The sequence below is a fragment of the Panthera uncia genome (assembly GCF_023721935.1).
Source record: "Panthera uncia isolate 11264 chromosome A3 unlocalized genomic scaffold, Puncia_PCG_1.0 HiC_scaffold_11, whole genome shotgun sequence".
Lineage (NCBI taxonomy): Eukaryota > Metazoa > Chordata > Mammalia > Carnivora > Felidae > Panthera > Panthera uncia.
This window is the reverse complement of record NW_026057578.1, coordinates 50,920,109-50,942,794: the sequence shown is the minus strand read 5'-3', so window position 1 is coordinate 50,942,794 and position 22,686 is coordinate 50,920,109. Positions and strand designations below refer to the sequence as shown.

Here is a 22,686-nt window from a genome sequence, read left to right as displayed (position 1 = left end):
AATGAGGAGCACTCTACAAAACACAACCCGTACCCTTTAAAAGTGTCAAGGGCAGGGCTCGGTCAGTTAAGCACCTGACTCTTGGTTTCAGCTCAGATTATGATCTCACAGTTCATCGGATCAAGCGCTGCGTCAGGCTCTACGCTAACAGTGTTGAGCCTGCTTGGGATTTTTCTCCCTTTCTCTCTGCCCCTCTCTTGCTTGTGTGTGCGTGCTCTGTCTCTAAATAAATAAATAATAAACATACATTTTTTTTTTTTTAAAGTGTCAAGGTCATTTAAGACAGGGCAAGGTTGAGGAACTGTCACAGATTGAAGGTGATCAAACAGCCTTGATTAGTCAGATATCATGAGATTTCCCATGTGTGTGTTTATTCATTCTTTATTGACCTATCCATCCATTTAACAATATTTATAATATTAGGTAGTTACAGTGTGTCAGGCACCATGTTACATTCTAGGAGTACAATGATGAGCAAGGTAGATAGAGTCTTAAGGAGCTTATCCTACAGTGTATTAGACTAGGCTGACCAAGATCAAGTCATTGAAAATTAAATACAAAGCTTCACAGTATTACTACAGACTGGTTGGTAATAGGAAGTTAAATCTACCTGAGGACAGATTTCTACCCCAGAATCTACTGAAAACCGGTATAGATGATGTTTATATTTCAGCACAGTGGCACTTGGTAAAGAGCTTAGTAAATGGAAGGTACTTTTTTTTAGAAAATAACCATGATATGATTTTACAGGCTGTCACTACATATATCTGCAGCAGCTTCTAGCATCGTGCCTTGCCTTTAGTGGGTCCTCTGAATATTTGCTGACTGAGAGAAACTGTCAGTGAAGCTGTGCATCCTAGGATGTCTTAGGAACCATGTATCCATAATTAGGTTGTTTCAGGACCTCAGCATTTTCCTCAGATTTGTGCAATGGAAATAGAAGGAGGATTCACTTTATTGGTACGTTGTCAAAAAGGAACACAGTAGTTCCAGGCTTTAATGTCATTGTTCCACATCCAACAGAATTACCTCTTCATCTATCTGTGTTCAGATTAACAGTTCTAAAGTGAAGTTCACATCGTGTGTTGGCAGGGAAGCCATGGTTTTTAAGTTGATAGAAACCCACAAGATAATTTTAGAATTCTAGGTTATATTCTCTATTGCTCTGTCTAAAAGAGGTGGTGGATACAGAAGAAGCAGTGTAGATTTTAGGGTCTGACAGCCTTGGATTGAACCCCAGCTCTACTGGCTTTGGTGCAAGTTATTTAATATTTTTGAATTTCAGTTTTCTCTAACAAGGGATTAATCACATGTGTCTGATACGGTTATGAGTTTGAACCAAGGTAGCATGCTGTGTTCTGGAAGCTGTCCTGTGCATTGTAGGATGTTTAGTAATTTCTACCCACTAGATCCCCAGTCCTGACAACCAGAATATCTCTTGGGGCGCTAAATCACCCTCAGCTGAGAACCATTACACTAAACAATGAGGGTTATGATCTTCACTAGGGATATAACAAGTCCATTGTAAGTGGGTGTGTTCCCCATGTTGGTTAGGCAGTACTCTCACAAAATAAAAAACCTTTTTATAGTTCTGTCTCTCAGAATTTGACTGCAGTTAGAGCTAATTCTTGTTCCATAAATTAAAAAAAATTAATCTTTATTTATTTTTGAAAGAGAGAGAGAGAGAGAGAGAGAGAGCAAGCGAGGGAGGAACAGAAAGAGAGGAAAACACAGAATCCGAAGCAGGCGCCGGGCTCTGAGTTGTCAGCACAGAGCCCGACATGGGGCTCAAACACGCAAACCGTGAGATCATGACCTGAGCTGAAGTCAGATGCTTAACTGACTGAGCCACCCAGGCGCCCCATAAATTTAATTAGAAAGTATTTCTAGACAGATTTCACTTAAGAAAGACCCTCAAGAGAGCCTACATTTTTCTGGTTTAAATTGACACAAGAAAAGATAACTATACCGTTCTTGGATAGTCAACATTCAACTATTCATAATGAAAATATCATCCTCATTTAGCAGAAGGCAAGATACATTACCTGTGTGGTGATTAGTACTGGTTCCACTAACTGAAATTTATTTTTCTCTTTTCAAATATCCTACTTCTGTGTTTTAATTTTAAACAACTTTTAAATGTTTATGATTCCAGGGGTGCCTGGGTGGCGCTCAGTCAGTTAAGCATCTGATTGTTGTTTGCAGCTCAGTTCATGATCTCACACTTTGTGGGATCGAGCCCTGCGTCTGGCTCTGTGTTGACAGTGTGGAGCCTTCTTGGGATTCTCTCTCTGTCTCTCTCTGCCCCTCTCCCACTTGTGTGCACTCTCTCTCTCTCAAATAAATAATTTAAAAAATAATAAATATTAATGATTCCAAAAAATATTTATCTTTTAATTTTGTCTGTATTGGAAGGTAGTGATCAGGGCAGTAATAAAAAACAACATGTTCAAACAATCATGGTGGTGGTATTGCTTGCCACCCCTAATACCCCCAGGAGTTGAGGTGCTGTTTCTGCTTCCATGTGTCTCTTGAGAGTAAGGTCACCTAGCTTGTTGTGTTAAGTCACAGTCCTTAACCTTGCCTAGAATGTAGTACTTTATGTGTGAATAAATGTCCCACAATTCCTGATTTTAGAAGACTTGTGAGTTATACTAATACTTTTATTTCTGAGCCAGGCACTATACTAGGTATTTCTTTCTCTTTTTTCTTTCTTTCTTTCTTTCTTTCTTTCTTTCTTTCTTTCTTTCTTTTTTTTTTTTTTTTTTTTTGTTTTTTAATTTATTTGGGGAGAGAGATTGCTCACGTGAGTGCAAGCAGGGAGGGGCAGAGAGAGAGGGAGAGAGAAAATCCCAAGCAGACTCTGCATTGTCATTGTCAGTGCAGATCCTGACGCAGGGCTCGATCTCACAAACCAACAAGATGATGACCTGAGCCGAAATCGAGAGTCTGACGCTTTAACCAACCGAGTCACCCAGGCGCCCCTATACTAAGTGTTTTGTAGACTGTTATTCTTGTTGTTCTTCTTTCATTTGATTCTCACATAAATCCTGTGAGTTAGGTACTTTTTTTCCCAACTTACCTGTGGCCGTGATGAGGCTCAGAGACCTTGGCCACGGTTAACTAGTGGGGACGTGGTCAAATCAGGATGTTAACTCATGCCTGCTTGTCTGCACAAGCTGGGTTCTCCTCCACTAGGATGCACCAACTCTCACTGAAGTTGAAATGGTTTCCTGGGACTGATATTTTATCATTCTGAGAGATAATGCTCTCTTGTATGTGGCCATCACTACTTTTTCATCCAGTCATTCAGTAAATATTTACGGAAAGCCTGCATTGTAGGGTATACTGTGTAGACCACACTATACCCTAGTTCTGGGAGTGAATACAGTTTTCACAGTGATTTGGATAGAACTTGATGATGACTTCCATGCTTCTGTTCCTCATTTTCAGATTAGGAAAATTTAGAGAGGTCAGATAAATGTATGAGTTGTATACAATTAGTGATTTTTGCATTCGGAATTGTAGTTCGCTTCAAAGGGAAATCTGTTTTCATCAGTACTGGTTTTCATGAGTTACCAGTATGTCTAGTCATATTCCAATACATATGAAAAAATATTTGTAAAATGACCAAGTCATTGGTGGCATGAGAAGGCTGTTTAAATGCCATTTCAGAGGGGGATACCCGCTCAGCCCAGAGGTCCTAATGCTAACTATATGTAGATAGCTACCATAACAGCTCCCAAATCTAACTTTGTGACATCTCAGCATATCTCCAGTAAAAGGATTATCTTAGTATTTCCCCTAAGAAGGTACTTTTGAGAGTAAAATTGAGTTCTTTGTTAATACTTCAGATTTCTTTCTCTCTCCTTAGTTTGAATTTCCCAAATGTGTCCTTTTTTCCCTATCACAAAATGCATAACAGGAAAGACCAATTTATAATGAATGATTTAGTAGAAAGATGGTTTACAAAGGGATTTCTTCACTCATTTCCTCTTACACAGAATCATGATTACTCAGGAAGGCTGAACCCTGAGAAGGGAGGTCTGGTTGGGAGGAAACTTCCCAACTAGATGAGGAGCTTATCTGCTGACCCACTCAGTTCAAAGCAATTTATGACAAACCAGTACAAATCACCAAGTGAAGATCGTCAACATTTGCACTTGCCTTGAAATGAGACTACCAGCTAAGTTTCTAATTCTGAGCTTTCTTTAAAGCAGCAGAATCAAGCCCCACCCTCCTCGAAAGAGAGTCTTCACAGAACTCAAACATAAAACATAAAGCAGAGCTATTTTTGGTTGGAGTTAATCCTCCACCAGACTGAACAATCCCTGTTCCAGGCAGGTGGCAGCAAGTAGGGTTCTTAGACATTCCGTTTCAACAATATTAATTAATTAATTATTGAATATTGAATATTCAATAGTGAATATTGAATTAATTCAAATTAATATTTCTTATAAGCTGAGGGTATTTTAAACCAGTTTTGGGTTGTAACATGCAGTTACCTAGAAAGGTAGTACTTCTGAAAGTTTGATTTTTTCAAATTGATGATTTCTGATTTTTCATTTTTATCCTAGAGTTTTACTTTGGATCAACTTCTGGCCTTTCTCCTGGGCTTGGATATCAAGCCCATAACTGTGTTTGATCATGTCTATACCTGTAGAAAAGAGGCAGCTTGTTCTAGCAAAAGAAATTCTCTTTCATTAGTCCTCATACAGGATAAGCACAGCCCAGGGTATGCAAAGGGTTTGCATTATGGATGGTTTCAAGGGATCCATTTCTGGATCCTTGTATTTTGGTTTGAGAGAACTAAATTTTTGGATTCTTCTTCCTAAAGTTGATTTCTCTGATAATATATTTGTATTCACAGTAGCACTTGATTTTCCCACTTCACAAGAGAAAAGAATCTCAAATCTTACTGTGATTAATTGCCCCAGAACACCAATAAAAAGTCATTAGTCAGGAGTCCTCAAACCCATAAGGCTTCTAGTCTTTCCCTGCCTTGTGTATTTTCTTTGTTTTTTTTTTTAAGTTTTATTTACAGTAAAACGTTGCATTGCGAATAACTTACTCTGCAGGTGTTCCACAAGAAGAGCAAACATTTCTAATAAATTGTAACTTGATAAATGAGCAGTGCCTTGCAATACAAGTAGTACATGATGCCAAATGTCACATGATCACACCTGAGCCAATGGTTCTTCAAATTTGCTTTATATACAAGTGCTTTGGAATGCAAGCGTGTTTCTGGAACGAATTATGCTTGCAAGCCAAGGTTTTACTGATTTATTTTGAGGGAGAGAGAGAGCACAGGTGCACGTAAATGGGGTGAGGGTCAGAGACAGAGGAAAAGAGAATCCCAAGCAGGCTCCACACTGTTAGCATGGAGCCTGATGCAGGGCTTGATCCCACGAACTGTGAGATCATGACCTGAGCTGAAATCAAGAGTTGGACACCCAACCGACTGAGCCACCCAGGCACCCTGCCTTCTGTATTTTCTTGATAAGGATGAAGCCTAGCTTTAGGAACTGTGCTGGCTGTTCTGGGTTCAGATTTGTAGCAGATTTGGAAATGTAGGGAGTAATCATGACAACTTCCTGTTAAGACTTTGTCTTTTTTTATCTTTAATTTCAAAAGGACTCATCCTTTTTCTTCAGTTTTATTAAAATATGATCGACAGATAACATTAAGTTTAAGGTGTACAACATGATGATTTCATATGTATATGTATATATTGTGAAATGATAACCACAGTAAGGTTAGCACATCCATCACCTCATGTAATTACCTTTTGTGTGTGTGTATGGTGAGAACATTTAAGATCTACTGTCTTAGCAGACTTCAAGTGTGCAATACAGTGTTGTTAACTGTAATCACTGTGCTGTATCTTAGATGCCCAGAATTTACTCATTTTATAACTGGAAGTTTGTACCCCTTAAACAATATTTCCCCATTTCCCTGATCCCTCCAGGTCCCAGTAACTATCAGACTACTCTGTTTCTAGGAGTTTGGCATTTTTAGATTCCACACATAAGTGAGATCACACAGTATTTGTCTTTCTCTGCCTGACTTAATTCTTTTAGCATAATGCCCTCCAGGTTTGTCCATGTTGTTGCAAATAGCAGGATTTCCAGGGCATATGGGTCGCTCAGTTAAGCATCCAACTTCAGCTTAAGTCTTGATCTCATGGTTTGTGAGTTTAAGCCCCATATCAGGTTTTGCCCTGACAGTGAGGAGCCTGCCTGGGATTCTCTTTCTCTCCTGTCTCTGCCCCTTACATTCCCCTTCTTTCTCAAAATAAATGAATGAATGAATGAATGAATGAATGAATAAATAAATAAATAGCTAGCTAGCATAATTTCCTTCCTATTTATGGCTGAGTGGTATTTCATTGTATATGTATATCACAGGATTTATCCTTTTAAAGGGAGAGGTCTGTGAGAGCAAAGCATAGAGCATTGGTAAGAAATTATGAACATGATGCGTATATGTTAGGAGCCAGAGCCAAAACAGAAGTCTGTGACTCTCACAAGGCACTGAGAGGCTAAACAGCCTGACCCAAGTCACACAGCCAGTCAGTGGTTTAGCCAGAATTTAAACTCAGGCATTCTGGATCCATGGTCAGTGTTCTTAACTTCCACTCTATGCTACCTATTTGAATCACGTCTTAAAAGACTTACTCAAATTGCAACCAATCCTATATTTTTTTTCTACCTTCTGCTAGCAAATATAGTATATATGCTAACTGCTGGACTTATTTTGTTTTTGTCTTAAGCAATATGTCTTTCTCTTTCATTAAATACAAACTAAAAGTTGAATGTTTCTTTTTTTTTTTTTCTCATTAAACTATGTTTTAACGGTCTCCAAATTCTGTGACAGATTTTTTTTTGGTTGTTTCCATTAAAAAGAACTGATTTTAAAAATTATAATAAACCTGCCACACACACATAAGTGGCACACAAAACATTCTGTTTTCCTACTAAAAATGTTGTGATGCATTGTTATCATTAACCAGTCTTTGCTATTAAACCTACATGGCCAGGGGCACATGGGTGGTTCAGTTGGTTGAGTATCTGACTTTGGCTCAGGTCATGACCTCATGGTTCTTGAGATCAAGACCTGCATCAGGCTTGCTGCTGTCAGCACAGAGCCAGCTTTAAATCCTCTATTCCCCTCTCTCTCTGCCCTTCCCCTGCTCACACTCTTTCAAAAATAAAAATAAATAAAAAATAAAAAATAAATCTTTAAAAAAAAGAATAAAGCTACATGGCCAGTTGACACCAACAGTTCTGAGCCCAGTCTTTCAACATGGATTAAGACTAGGGTAGCCGATGGGGCGCCTGGGTGGCTCAGTCGGTTAAGTGACTGACTTCGGCTCAGGTCATGATCTCACAGTTCATAGGTTTGAGCCCCACATCAGGCTCTGTCCTGAACGCTTGCTTGGAGCCTGGAGCCTGCTTCAGATTCTGTGTCCTTCTTTCTCTGCCCCTCCCCTGCTTGTACTCTGTCTCACTCTGTGTCTCAAAAATAAATAAATATAAAAAAAAATTAAAAGACTAGGGTAGCCAATAAAAAAGTTTATCGGTTCCAACTAAATCAGTGGAGTTGTTTCTGAGTCTTTATATTTGATTTCTCTCTTTTTTAAAAATTTTTTAATGTTTATTTTTGATAGAACACAAAGGGAAGAAGAGAGACAGGGAGACACAGAATCTAAAGCAGGCTCCAGGCTCTGAGCTGTCAGCACAAAGCCCAACGCAGGGCTCGAACCCACAGACCATGAGATCATGACCTGAGCTGAAGTCCAAGTCACCCAACCGACTGAACCACCTAGGCACCCCTTGATTTCTTTTTTTAATTACTGCTAAAAGCTAAACATCTGATTTCTATATATGTTTGTAACATCCAATAAAGGAACGTATTTACTTCATAAATAACTTCTGGTTGGGGCTACCCACAGTGCATTATGACAGAGAACTGGGTAATATGGCATATCAATTTATGATTATCTGTTTGTAACTTCTGAAAACAGATTCATTACATTAATTTAAAAATTAAAAAAAAAACGGGGGCATCCAGCCTGGGTGGCTCACCCACCCAGGTGGGTGTCCAACTTCCGCTCAGGTCATGATCTCACGGTTCGTGAGTTTGAACCCCGCATTGGGCTCTGTGCTGACAGCTCAGAGCCTGGAGCCTATTTCGGATTCTGTGTCTCCCTCTCTCTCTGCCCCTTCCCTGCTCATGCTCTCTCAAAAATAAACATGAATTAAAAAATTTTTTTAAAAACAGATTCATTAAACGTATTAGAGTTCATCCATTTGAATTTCAAAATGAAGTAAGCCTTTTTCTGGCACAAAATAAATCTACTTGGGCTGGTCTGCAGATTAAGCTATAGTGGATATGTTCAATAAATTGAGCTAAATCTGCAGCTAATTTCCACAATTGACCAAATTTAGTTGACTACTGCTACATCACTAAAAATGGATTTTGATAGTCAAACAATATGCAATATGTGAACATTGTAAGGAGTTCAAAGATACAAAGGGAGACATGCTATAATTCTCATGACTTATTTATGTGAAGAGGGTAAAAAGCAGCCCCCAAAATAGAAATTCATGTTGAACTCTTCCATTGGTAAGTCCTATTTATCTGTGGATACATGGAATAATTGTGAGAGGAAGGGGAGCCCTGCTCATCTCATTGAGACAGTTTTCTTTTTTTTTTTTAATTTTTTAATGTTTATTTATTTTTGAGAGATAGAGTGTGAGCAGGGGTGTGGCAGAGAGAGAGGGAGACACAGAATCCAAAGCAGGCTCCAGGCTCTGAGCTGTTAGCACAGAGCCCGATGCAGGGCTACAACTCATGAACTGTGAGATCATGACCTGAGCCGAAGTCGGGTGCTTAACCAATTGAGGTACCCAGCTGCTCCACGATAGGCTTAAGTAAACAAATAGTAGAAAGTAAAATTTGACATTTGTACACATATTCATGTTTTAACTATTTGTGTACTAATAATTATAATGATAACTTAATCCAGAATAAAAAATGTTTTTAGCTTTTAGAGTTCATGGGTTCAGGTAGTAAAACAAATTTTAAAGTTTTGTTATATACATTTTAATTGCTGAGTAGTATGGTAGGGTGATCTGTTAAAGACTTTAGTATGGAATTTAGGAAAAAATATCATACCAGGATAAAACTTTGTGGGAAATGAAATGGAAATAGTTCAAGGAGAGAAGTAGAGGATGTGAATTTTCCAACTATTAAAATAGAATTTAAAAAAAATTTTTTTAACGTTTAGTTTTTGAGAGACAGAGAGAGATAGAGCATGAATGGGGGAGGAGCAGAGAGAGAGGGGGAGACACATAATCCAAAGCACAGAGCCCGACGTGGGGCTCAAACCCATGAACTGCGAGATCATGACCTGAGCCAAAGTCAGACGCTTAACCGACTGAACCACCCAAACGCCCCTAAAATAGAATATTTTTTAATGGGTTTTGGCCTCATTTTAAAATGTTTAGATCTAAAATATACTCGACTATCTACCCTTTGTAAATATTTAAGTTTATAATACAACATTTCAGATATCAACGTAAAAAAAGTGGGAAACGGTTTGTGTATATATGTGTATTTTCTAGGGAGAGGAGTCCACCGCTCTCATTAGACTCCTAAAGGTGAGTCTGCAAGCCAGAAAACAGTTCATCATTGTTAGAGGGAGTTCACTGTACTCTGGAGCCATAGTACCAGTTGTTGAGTATGTCTTTCCTGTACCCACATGCAGGTAGGTGTAGGTAAAGTACAAAAGTACATCTGCTTTTAAACATCTCAGTAGAATTATAATTCTTAGGGCAGGGCTCTTAGTTCAAAAACATCTTTCCATATGTCTCCACAGAATAATTATATTCATCCTGTGATTGTTTCATCTATACAAGCTGATGGTACTTTCTATTTCAGTTTGAAGGAAGGAAGTACTGTGAACATGACTTTCAGATGCTCTTTGCTCCTTGCTGTCATCAGTGTGGTAAGTTTTACTGCTGAATAGCAGAGTAAAAAGTGAGTCTCAAAATTATGTCAATGGTGGAAATGGTGTTTAGTGCTCATTATAAATAGCATTCAGGTACTTTGTACATCCTTTTCCTTATCACTAATATATAACAAACTGGAAGAATATCAAAACCCAGAGAGAAATGTTTTTTAAGGACATCTAGTGTAAAGTTTTTTGGGGATTGATTAGGACTTTTATTAGATGATCCTTTGGAATATTCTTGTCCCCTGTTAATTCAGCCTTTACTCGCTTTTGAGGTTGCCAAGAGAGAGACAGGGAAAACATTGGAGGGGTGCTTCACATGCTTAAGGATTGCTGTGTGTAACACAAGTGTTTAACTTGCTTGCATTTTAGCCACCTCATGGGTTGCTAGCAGCTTTACTAGAGAGTCTCCAGAAATTGGAGAAACTGAGTAGAATGTTCTAAAGTTTAGTGAAAGAAGAAATTAATTAAGTATAGGCTTCAAGAAAATGTGCTGTGTCAGCAATGACCAGAAATAAACAAAAGGCATTTGAGAGAACCCAGTGTATCATTGAGAAAAGGAAAATCAGATTCAGAGATGTGATAAGACAGCCCAAAAATTTGACCACAGAATCAAAACTAAGGACTCAGATGAAATAGAGTTTTTTCCTAATGCAGTACTTACTGTGGTCGATATGTATGTAGAAAGCCCCTAGTTGTGGAGAAAGGTTTAAATGTGTTCTTTTTCCTTGTGTCTTTTGCCTTACTGCTTTCAGCAATAAGACGCACCCTGGACATCCTTTGTGTGTTCCTTTCCCACAGGTGAATTCATCATTGGCCGAGTTATCAAAGCCATGAATAACAGCTGGCATCCTGAGTGCTTCCGCTGTGACCTCTGCCAGGAAGTTCTGGCAGATATTGGATTTGTCAAGAATGCTGGGAGGTAGGAGTTTTCCATCCTTGTTAGGTGTGGGTGGAGAAGTAACTACTGCAAGGTCATGCCTGTTTTCCCCTAGGGCTGTGAGGAGGTGCTTTCAGGCACTGAGTTTAAGGTATAGGGACTGCAGCCTGTATTGGCTCATCTGGCGGCTGTTAGGAGAGGACCCTAGAATTGGTGTCCCTGGGCCAACAAAAGGGAGATACGTAGTTAAGATGGAGTTTCTTAAAGATCAGTTGGATTACTTGGGTTGGAATAAATAAATTTTCATGTAAAAAATAGTGGCTTGATTCTGCTGTTAAGCCAAGTGTGATTTTTTTTTTAAATTATTCACTTCTTTTCAGAGACATGAGAAGCATATTTCTTTTTAACTATTAGAACCTCAGATTTTAAACTTAAGTTTCTAAAAAAGTGTTGGCTCTGTTTAGACATCTGTGTCGCCCCTGTCATAATCGTGAGAAAGCCAGAGGCCTTGGAAAATACATCTGCCAGAAATGCCACGCCATCATCGATGAGCAACCGCTGATATTCAAGAATGACCCTTACCATCCAGACCATTTCAACTGTGCCAACTGCGGGTACTGCAATTTCTTCCCTTTTTATTGCACAAACCGTGGAAATAAAGTAAAACATCACTTTTTTTCTGTATCTTTTACTCCAGCACACCAGATTGTTTTTCTCCACCTTGTAATCTGGAACATTTTAAACCTATGAAGAAGTCAAGAGACTAATACAAAGAATACCTACATACCCATCATTGAGTTTCATCACTTAACATTTTGCCACATTTGAGTGTGTGCAGCACACTCTCCCCACACCCTGTGTGTGTGTGTACATATAACATATATACATATACCTTTAGTATTCAGTTAGTGGTAAAATTCAGTTATCCCAAAAACTGTTTTGATCACTGTGCTTTTTCAATACAGGATTAAAAAAAAAAAAAACCTTTAAAAAGTCTTCTCTTTGTACATATATAACTTTTACAGTTGTAATACTTAGGGTATTATCTTAAAATATCTTAAACTACATTTATTTAATTTTATTTACTTCTAAAGGGATTTATTTTCTTCAAAGACTCATGATAAATTGTTCAGCTATGATTTTTTAAATTTGCTATCTAAAAATTTAATGGGAAAAGTTACTTTACTATAATCAGTTTGAACATACATGCTAAATTATAGTGGGGGTGGACAGAGATAAGGTAAGCTAAAGATCAAGAAAACAGCTTTGTGCTATGAGTATAGCCACCTCATTTATTTTAGGATTATCAGTTTGTACCTTATTTCATTTTCTTGCCTATTTCCCTTTGGTGGAATTTTTCTCTGTTCATTTGTCATTAGTACTTCTGGAGAATTACTTAAAACAGATGAAAACAAGTCCATTTGGCTAATTAGGGCCACCTCTGCCTAAATGGTAATATTGATGCAGGAGACTGAAAAGAATAGTGAACTTAAGCATTTGTGGGAAGGAAGGTTCTGGGCATTTCTTTTATTTTCTGTTAACCTGTAACTTAAAAGCTGGTGACAGTCTAATTGTTAGTAAATGGAGCTAATCTCTAACTTTAGACCTCAGTTATTTTGTAAAGATAACATCTCCAAGTCTGTCCCAAGCACTGTGATGATTCTTCTCTAGCTTTTTCAGGAAGACAAAAGGACTATCATGTGATCATAGACAAGGAAGTGATAAATATGACCAGTGTGATGGTATATATCTGACTTATTTGTACATTTTATCATTATTGCTTGACATTGATGTTTTGATAGGAATCTGAAACCGGTTCAAGCCTATTAATTTAGGTTACTGTGAGCACTACTAAGAGTGGGGAAAAGAAGGTTGTTATAGTGAGATCTTCAAAAACCTGCTAAAAAGTATGTCAGTCTCCTCAGTTGCCTGTTTTTCTCTCGGTAGTAGTATTCAGTTGGATATATTTCTCATGGACAGGAAGGAGCTGACTGCTGATGCCCGGGAGCTGAAAGGAGAGCTGTACTGTCTGCCGTGCCATGATAAAATGGGGGTCCCCATCTGTGGCGCTTGTCGACGGCCCATTGAAGGGCGTGTGGTGAATGCTATGGGCAAGCAGTGGCATGTGGAGGTGAGTCGTAAATGGTGGAAGGGTTAACTAGTACTTTTGAATTTCCATCATTCAGAGGTGCTGGCAAGATTAGGAAATTCTAAAGATTAAATACGGACATTTTCAAGACAAATGACATTGTAGAAAATTAAGAATACAGAATATACACACTTTTGTGATCTCTCAGTAATGATACAGGGTGTGCTTTTTTGTTCTTAAATCCTTCTCGAGGCAGGAGTGTCATGGTCCATTTCCAGCAGCAGCCCCTCCCTTATAGATGATATTAACATGTTGACCTCTTTTCTCATTGTGTGTTGTTTAAAAAGGCTGTGTCTTAAAGTAACGTGTCAAAAACTCAAGACACCTGAATTAAGTTAAGACTGAAAGTGTCCCAGGGTTACCCCTGGCCAAATGAAATAACTACCTCAAACTTTCATGTACCTTCTCTGAGAATAATTTAACTTTGGGGTTTTACTTTATTAAATAAATAAAATATGGCAGCTCAAAAATTACCTCTAGCAATTTTTTTCAGCATTTTGTTTGCGCCAAGTGTGAAAAGCCATTTCTTGGACATCGACATTATGAAAGGAAAGGCCTGGCATATTGTGAAACCCACTATAACCAGGTATTGATCATACTTATTGGATACTAGATATACTTTTATAAGTTTGAGCTTAATATTTTAGCTACAAGGAAAGCTCTTGGAAAATGTACATTGGACTATAGATTTTATTTTTTAATGTTTTACTTGGGAAATAATTTCAGAGTCAACAGAAAGGTTGTAAAATAAAAATGTGAAGAATACCTATGTACCTTTTACTTCATCATTTGCATTGGCCCACTCTCTGTAAAAACACACACTTAATAAATGCACAGATCTTCATATACAAATGTATGTATTCATATATACACACATTTTTTTCTGAAGTATTTCAGAAGTTCATCATGGCCCTTTACCCCTAAATACTTCAGTTTTTATTTCCCAAGAATATGGAGTGGTCTCACATAATCATAGTTAATCAGTATTGATATAATACTTTATTATATTTATTCCATTTTGTCACTTGAACCCATAATGTCATTGAATCATTTTTTTCCACTTCAGTACTAGAGCCAGTCTAGGGTTGTCATTTTCTTTAGCCTCCTTAAATCTGGGACATTTCCAAAGCCATTTTCTGGGTTTTGATAGTGATGAAGAGTAAATTATCTTCACTGTAAAAAGTAAAAACTAGTCAATGCACTTTACTCATTTTCTCTAATAAGGGTAAATTCTGGATCTAGGTAGCCAGCTGTTTATTTTTAAGTGGTAGAAAGAACTGAAACTGTATTAAATGTTTGGTGTTCTAAACCTTAGTTCTAACATGTCTTGAATTTTTACCACTTTTTTTTTTCATTTTCAGCTATTTGGTGATGTTTGTTTCCACTGTAACCGTGTTATAGAAGGTGATGGTAAGTATCTGTAGGGATTTTATATGGCATAATTTTGTGTCAAAATTATGACACAAAAACAGAAAGAGATTGATTACTATTTGTCATTTGACCGTTATCAGTTACTTTTTCTTTGGCATATTTCTCAAGTAATTCATAGCAGAGATGATAATATCGTACAAGTTGGATTCGTTACTCCTTTATGACAATACTTTAGGGCAGTGCCTCAGGCTTGTTACAGTACGTATTGTGTGAACCATTCATTCAATACAGTACGTATTGTGTGAAACAACCTTGAGATCTGTTTCTATTTCCATGCCCTGGATTTATAGAACTTGGAAGCTGTAGAGCAGTGTTTATTAGGAACAGCTTAATCTGCCTTGGTAGTTAGCAAGAGTCACTTTAACCCTGCAGATGCTAAAACCTGGCAGTTTTCTGTAGACATTTCTAGCACTTACCAGCCTTGTATTGTAAGTAGGCAGGGCTGATTAACTGGGACAGAAAGGAAGCAGCTGTGTTTGCTAATAGCCACTAGCACAGTTTTGCCAAAAACTTCCTGGCAAAGTTTTAAACATTCCTGTTTTCAACATGCTTCGTGTTTCCTGTCAGAAAACCCAACCTGGGAAATACTTTGTGAAACACTGCCCATGATGCAGTTTGCAAAAGGATTACTTCAGGAGAGCAATCTTTAGTGCCATAGAAAATAAAACTTAGCTCCCTCCTATGTGACATAGTAGTCAGGTGAAAGAAGCTGTCAAAGGAAGCTCTCCTTTTTGTCAGCTTTGGAAGACAGGCAAATAAGTTAACGTCTGGATTGTTTTTTAATTACTTACCTAGTCTATATTTCTTTGTTGGGCCAGTGGTAGTGGAGACTGTGCTGGTAGGCAGGCCCTGTGCCAGAAAAGCTCATCTGAGTGACATAATGCATGTTAAATACACACTGCACCATGCACAGAGTGAGAGGGCAGGCTTTGGCGGGAAGGTATGGTACATACTGTTTATGTGCCTCACAGGATACTCTAAAGGGAAGAAGAAAAGTTTTAACTGTAAATAAAGATTGAAAAAGGCAACGGTAATCTTCCTTAAGATGAACCCTACAGTCACGGAAGACATTAAGTGCTCAGTTTTTTTAATAATGTGAAAAAATAGCCTTTAATTAATTTATTAATTGGATTGATTCAGTAAACATTAATTAATGGCACTGAGATTTTTAGTCCTGTGATTCTTTTGCAAAAAAGCCTCTCAGAACCTCTTCTAAGTGTTGTGGAGGCACCCTTAGCTCTGTTTGAGTTGAGGATGTCAGCTATGCCACTTTGAACGCCAAAGTGTGTGACCATGTGTCTTTGCTCTTTCTCCAGTGGTCTCTGCTCTGAATAAGGCCTGGTGTGTGAACTGTTTTGCCTGTTCTACCTGCAACACTAAATTAACACTCAAGTAAGTCTGCGGTTTAGTCCCGTGTGAATCCTAAGACCAAAACTTTAGGTTAACATTTTTTTAAATAGAGTATTTTTAAAAATAATTATCTGATTCCTTATTCTTTCTATTTAGGCCTCTGCATGTAAAGGTTCTTCCTTTAATTGTTTTATGTTGTTTCTTCTATTCCTTCTTTGTCCTGCTCAAAGGGATAAGTTTGTTGAAATTGATCTCAAACCAGTCTGCAAACACTGTTATGAAAAAATGCCAGAAGAATTTAAGAGGCGACTTGCCAAACGGGAGAGAGAAGCAAAGGATAAGGACAAGCAGAAAAAGAAAAAGCCAGTCTGTTTGTAAACTTTTCTGTCCCTTCTATCATCATTTTCACTACTTTCTTCTTTGGTTAGTCCTTTAGAATGTGTTTTGTTCTCTTTTTGTCTCTTGCTTTTTTATTGTCTCTTCCTTTTGGCATGTGTTTGTAGCCGCCAGAGATTGAAATACAAGTAGTTGTCCTCTGTAGAGCTGGGCCTTTTGGGTAATTACTAAGATTCTTCTTTTTTTTTTTAAGTAGATTCAAAGGGAAGAATTCCAATCTCTATTTAGTAGACATTAGGGAAAGTTTTAAAGTATTTTTCTCTGATAATTGCAGCTTTTAAAATCCTGGTTTTCAGTTTCTTTGCCTAAAATGATTTAATTGATAAACTCCAATCATCACATGTTCTAAGCTCTGCATTAAGTTAAATCCTTTCAGCATGTTTCATATCTAAGCAAAGACCATCTACTGTACATAATAAGAGCTCTAATGTCTTTGGTGTATGTAATCTGCTTTCACAGAATACCCATATGCTACTGTTTATGGATTCATTTTCTTGATGTTTTCAAAGCCTACTTACTTTATTCCTGATTTTTATGGGAAATATTTCAATCTTTGAAATTCTGTTGAATTCCTAGCATGATTGTCCTTTTTTCTTCATGGTTATCACTATGTTCTGCACTCCAACGAAAGTTTTTTATTGTTCCAGTTCTCGTGTTTCCTTCTATAAAGAGGAATTAAAATTCAAATATAAATTAAAACAATTGAAGGTTTGCTTAGCAGTATCTCTGAAAGCAATGATAATTTATTTCCCTCATTAAAAAAAATGGCAGTTTTAATAGCTTTTGTTCTAAGAAGTCTTTGGGAGAATATTGTAACTCATTAGTACTATTTAAATCAAATTGTCAATGGAAAAATAAGATCATTTGAATTTCTATCAGCATCAAGAGCTCTGTGAAAAATAGCTAGAGAATAATTTCCATGTAATGCTTTAAAATGAAAGATTTTTCATTTTAAATATAATAGGAATTAACTTTGTTATTAACCTTATTCTTTAAAATTACATCACCTGATTTAATCATTTGTCATAGATAACAAAGTACCACTAAATTTGTTCCAGAAATGCTGCCTAAATACAAGTTAGGAAAATGCAAAAGTTACAAGGTTGTGCATATACTCAGTTCACAGTTTAGGACCCTCGATTTCAACAGTAATGAGCGATTGTAATGGTATTACTAAATAGAAATGCATGACAGATACTTAGGAGGCTGTCTAGAAACCTGTGCTCTCCAGAACTGTTTTACAAACAAATTGATAGATAATGTGTATTGTTCTAGCTTTTAAAACATTGAGTTCTCCATACAGCTAACCATTTACAAAATGGAACCACAGGCAATCTATTTCATTTCTGTTTTTTAAGAGTGATTAAAAACATTCTTATATCTCCCCTACCAACTTTTCTGTCAGACAACCAACCAAAAAACCATTATGATTTCAGATTTTTTTGAAGATAATTTTTTTGGTGCTGGAGGTAGGAGGCAAATCATTTCATGCAAGGAAAGATAAAACCTATAGCTCCCTAATTTAAAATATTAAGTACAATGATATTGCCTTCAACAAAGAGAAAGTCATTCACATTACAAAAATACAACTCCTGGCTTTTAATAACTGTTCTTTAAAGTGTTCTTGTGGTACATGAACATGTGATTGACCCTACTACCTAAATTATATTGACATTAGATTTCCTGTATACATGTGAGCATGGACTAAAATGTAATGTACATTCTGTATTAAACAGAGAGATGTATAAGATCAATTTATAAGGACAATTTTTTTCCAATGGTATTATAATTTTTTTACATCTCCACAATGACAAGAATTAAGATTAGAATTCATTTTTTGCTATGAATATTAATGTCACCATATTGTATCTTCATTTACTTCAGTAAAATTACCTCACATTATTTATATATCTGTATTAAATACCTTTCTACTGATTTCTTTTATTATTGTTACTGTCTTTAGGAATAAATTTGTGGAGTTTGACATGAAGCCAGTCTGTAAGAAGTGCTATGAGAAATTTCCATTGGAGCTGAAGAAAAGACTTAAGAAACTAGCTGAGACCTTAGGAAGGAAATGACTTCCTTTCTTTTGTTTTTTCTCTTCTGTGCAAAGAAAAGAGATTACCAACATTACTTGACTTGGTCCACCCTGTTTAAAGCTGTATCTCAAAATAATTGAGAGTGAAGAGGGCCTATATGAATGGTTTTCTTTATCTCCTTTTTCTCATTAAAAAAGAAAAAAAGCTTGTGTAATCATATTTAAAACACAGATGAGATCATGATGCTTTTGTTAAATACCCTATCAGTTTGTTGAAATGTAGACTATACTTAACAGCAAAAACACATGGTTAAATGTTACATGTTAATCAAGGTCCAAAAAAATTAATTTAACTTTTAAAAATGAAAATAGGGAGTCAGCTTTCACATGACTCAGATACAATAGAAACATTATTTTACTTTGTATTTGAAAGAAAATAAATTCCAACAGCTGTTGGGGAGGATATAAGGAAGAAAAATAACCAACCAAGAAAAACAAATCTTGTAGAATGTTAGTATGTTTATCAAACTAGTAGTTATAAAATGAATATACACATTACTAAGACAAGAAACAAGTGCATTCAAAACTACTTGATTTCATTTTTTGTTAAATTCAATAATTACTATGCTTAGTTTTATATTTTGTTCTCCTTGTGAAACTCTTCCTTCATACAGTTACTTAACATAGTAGTTACAGCTAGCTAATAGTATGCCTTTTTAAATTTTTTGCAAAAAAAAATTTATACTAGACATTTGAAAATTCAGTACACTTTACAATATTGGAAAAAATGAAGTATTTTTTAATGGATTACAGCAATTATGCTTCTAAGCTTAAGGTCAAAGATGTAGTCTTAGAATAGGACACAAAATTAAATTTTATGTAGCTTAGAATGTATCGCTTAAAAACAAGTGAATTTATATGTATTGGTCTTCTTGCCTTTATAACCATGCTGACTAATATCTGTGCTTCATACATAATCAAACTTGCCTTGCCTTAGAAACATACTTAATTCAGGAATCCTAGCTGTTTCATGCAATACCAAAAATAAGTGCATTGATTGAGATTTGTAAACCCAAATTCATTTGCCACCACTAAGATGAGATTTTTTTTTTTCCTCTCCTTTTTTTGGGAAACACATTGAAATTAATTTTTGTCATCTTAAAAGAATGATATTGATATGTGTTTCAAGTTTTTTATTTCAAATCTCATAATTGGATTTTATTTAAGTAGGAGGTAAAAATGACATTTTTAAATTGGAAGGGGATGTTTAAATGTCAATTTTAGATCAAAAGTAGTGAATCATTCTACCTTATAAAATGTTTTTTAAAAGTTTATCCTGAAGTTTCTAGACCATTCTTTCTTGGCAAACTTGTTTGCAATGCAAATTTTGTGAGTAATTGTTAAATGTTGCTGCTGCTATTTTTCATTTAAAAGTAAGTTCCCAAGACAGACTTCTAAGGAGGAAAGTATTGGTTTTTTAAAAAATTGCTGAAATACTGTTTTGCCATTAAAAAAAAAACAACTCAGGATGCTACTCACTCTGCCATTAAAGTATTTGTATGCATGTATTTTTTAAAAGTTTGTGCATGCACTTTACAAGAGTAAATTCTATCTTGGTTTTCAGATAACTTATAACCAATTATTTTTTAGTGTTCTTTTAGAGTTCAAAGAATTATCAATGATTGAAAATAAACAATATATAGTTTAAGACTGTATGTACTCAGAAGTTTAAAACAGTCTTTGCATTGGACAGTAAGAATAAAATCCATCTGTGTGCCTTCGTCAGCTAATATGTAACCAGCAAGGAAAACCTTGAAAGTATTTATTAAATACTATACTATGGATATAGGCCAAATAGTGCAGGCTTTGGCAGTTTGGGGTCTTGATGCTAAATTCTCAAATACCCCTACGGCAGAAATAAGGAACAGAAGAGCAGCCATTTACCCATAGTCTTAATCATTTTGAAGATGCATGAACTCAGCTCAGCTTGTTTACATATCTTACACAGCCAGGCCTCTCCTATAGCCAGATGTCCCACTACTGTCTTTGCTCACTCTTTTAAAATAAGAATTGGTATTTCCTGGAAGTTCTAATACTCTAGGGTATTTTGTCTAGATGCAATACTTCCTTCCTTGATAAGGGACATCATTGGAGCCCTTACCTGTGGGAAAGGAAGAGGAAGTCAAAAAGTTGCAAGTGGAATAGAAGACTTGGTTGAGTTCATAATACTTTTCATGGGGTTTTCCCTGGCTGTGGAAAAACTCAGGCTAGTAAGCATTTCTCTGTTTAAAGTCCTACAAGGCAATTTGAAATAATTCATTGTTCTTACCCAATTTTTAAGTGCTCTTTTTCATACCAAGCCTAACATAATTGGGGGAAATGTCTGAGTACAAGTAAAACATTCTTTGGATCATGTTCAAAGCCTTATTAATATCGTACCTAAAATGATAGGTCATTTTGCCTCACTTGCCAAAATAGCCATTTCTAAGTTAAGGAAATTTTGAGGTAGGCTTACAGCATTATTGTTGTATTTCATTTTAGAATGTAAGCTTGATGGCAGGGACACTATATTGTTAATTATGTTTTTGTATAGCAACCATTGCAGTATACTCTTGGTGCTTAATAAATGTTCATAATTATTAAGACTAATCCTATTGCACATTGTTTCATTTGAATGACTTTGAGACCTAGAACTATGAGAAGATAGGACTAATGTTTAAGAAAACAGCTGGTGAGGGGGTGGTCCCTGGCTGGCTCAGGTAGTGGCACATGCAACTCCTGATCTTGGGGTTGTGAGTTTGAGGCCCACGTTGGGTGTAGAGATTACTTAAAAAAATAAAATCTCTAATAAGAAAACTGTTTTGGAAACAACTTCAGTGTCCATCCACAGATGAATGGATAAAGAAATTGTGGTGTATTATGCAATGGAATATTATTCAGCCACAAAAAAGAAGGAAATCTTGCCCTTTGCAACAACATGGATGGAACTGGAAGGCATTATGCTAAGTGAAATAAGTCAGAGAAAAACAAATACCATATGAACTCATGAACATATGGAATCTTAAAAAAAAAAAGGGGCCTAGAATACAGAGAACAGATTGGTGGTTGCCAGAAGTGGGGTGTCAAAGTGGGAAAAATGGTTAAAAGAAGTCAGAAGGTACAAACTTCATTATAAAATGAAGATGTCCTATACAGCAAGGTGACTGTAGTTAATAACATTATATTGTATATTTGAAAGTTGCCAAGAGCAGATCTTAAAAGTTCTTGAGAATAAAAAATTTTATAATTATGTATGGTAATAGATAACTAGACTTCCTGTGATCATTTTACAAGTGTAGATATTGAATCATGTACATCTGATATTAATATAATGTTATATGTCAATTATATCAATTTTTTTCAAAAAGGTTCACTTAAAGCCAATTTTAAATGTAGTTTCTTTGGAACACAATTTAAGTAATCCTGTATCTACATCCATGTAAAAATACCAAATTAAACATTCTCTACATAAAGATCGCAAGGCGGTTTCCACAAATACTATCTTATTTAATCCTTACAATTGTATGAGTTACTTAAAATTCTTCCCAGTTCATAGCAGAGGAGTTGCACAGTGATGTTAAGTAGGTCCTGGAAGTTGCATGACTTAAAAGTGGCATATCCAGAATTTGAACCAAGTATTCCTGTGGTTCCAAACTTATACATATTTCTACGCTGTTACTTGGGTGGGGGGTGAGATGTATATATGTGTGTGTTTGTGTATGTGAGAGAGAAAATTAAAGTAGTTCTAACTATAAAATATACTCGTGTATGAATAAAAGAAAATGATCTAGTTACTGTGTATAACCCAAATCTTGGAACCATATAGAATGGGGGTGGAGTCTTCCTGCTACTCACCATAATTCTGGTTATTTTGAACTTCTTAACAAAAGAGATAGAGATCTTAATACATCACTTTGCAAGCCCTGAGGCACTGTGTCTGGTGCTCTCAAGGGGCACCTCTTCCTCTTCCACTGCACCCTCCCTCCCTGAGCCTTAGTCCTCCTTAAACGTAGAGGTTCCAGGGCCTCTGTGATGTGAGTCTCACAGTCTTTTCCTGCCCTGAGCAGGTCAGATCTTTGGCTTCCTCTCGCCCAAGTAGGAGAGATGGGCAATTACAGCACCACGTGGGAAGTGTTGTGAAGGTGAGCTTAGGGCTTTGCTAGATCACAGCAGCAGCAGCAGCCCCTGCAGCCGGGGAGGAAAGACCTCTAGAGGAGCTGGATCTTCAGAGGGGAATACCACTTGGCCAGGCAGGGGAGGAGGCCAGGGGTGGGCACCCTGGCCCACTTTCATTTCCTAAAGTCTGCATTTCCTCATTTCCTGTAGTGGCACCACCATCTGTCCAGAATGTAGAGCTAGTACAGGCTGATTTCTATTATTTCCGC

At 36.6% G+C, this 22,686-nt stretch overlaps 1 protein-coding gene and 1 long non-coding RNA gene across 6 annotated transcripts in view; one reads left to right on the top strand and one right to left on the bottom strand.

Moving 5' to 3' along the window:
• The window catches only part of LIMS1 (LIM zinc finger domain containing 1), a 156,677-nt gene extending 135,766 nt beyond the window's left edge, over positions 1–20,911 (top strand). For all 5 annotated transcript variants that reach the window (XM_049650162.1, XM_049650163.1, XM_049650164.1 and 2 more), the window contains 8 exons: positions 9,946–10,012; positions 10,820–10,940; positions 11,363–11,512; positions 12,879–13,029; positions 13,541–13,633; positions 14,409–14,457; positions 15,795–15,870; positions 18,188–20,911. In XM_049650162.1, coding sequence (XP_049506119.1) covers positions 9,946–10,012; positions 10,820–10,940; positions 11,363–11,512; positions 12,879–13,029; positions 13,541–13,633; positions 14,409–14,457; positions 15,795–15,870; positions 18,188–18,302 — 822 coding nt within the window. In that variant the 3' untranslated portion in view covers positions 18,303–20,911. The remainder of the gene's footprint in view (positions 1–9,945; positions 10,013–10,819; positions 10,941–11,362; positions 11,513–12,878; positions 13,030–13,540; positions 13,634–14,408; positions 14,458–15,794; positions 15,871–18,187) is intronic.
• Positions 15,089–22,245, bottom strand: LOC125936197 (uncharacterized). The gene is made up of 3 exons (XR_007461957.1): positions 22,157–22,245; positions 16,743–16,886; positions 15,089–15,455 (listed from the first exon to the last, which is right to left on the bottom strand). It is a non-coding gene; the product is annotated as an uncharacterized LOC125936197 (long non-coding RNA).
• Between the last annotated feature and the right edge of the window lie 441 nt (positions 22,246–22,686).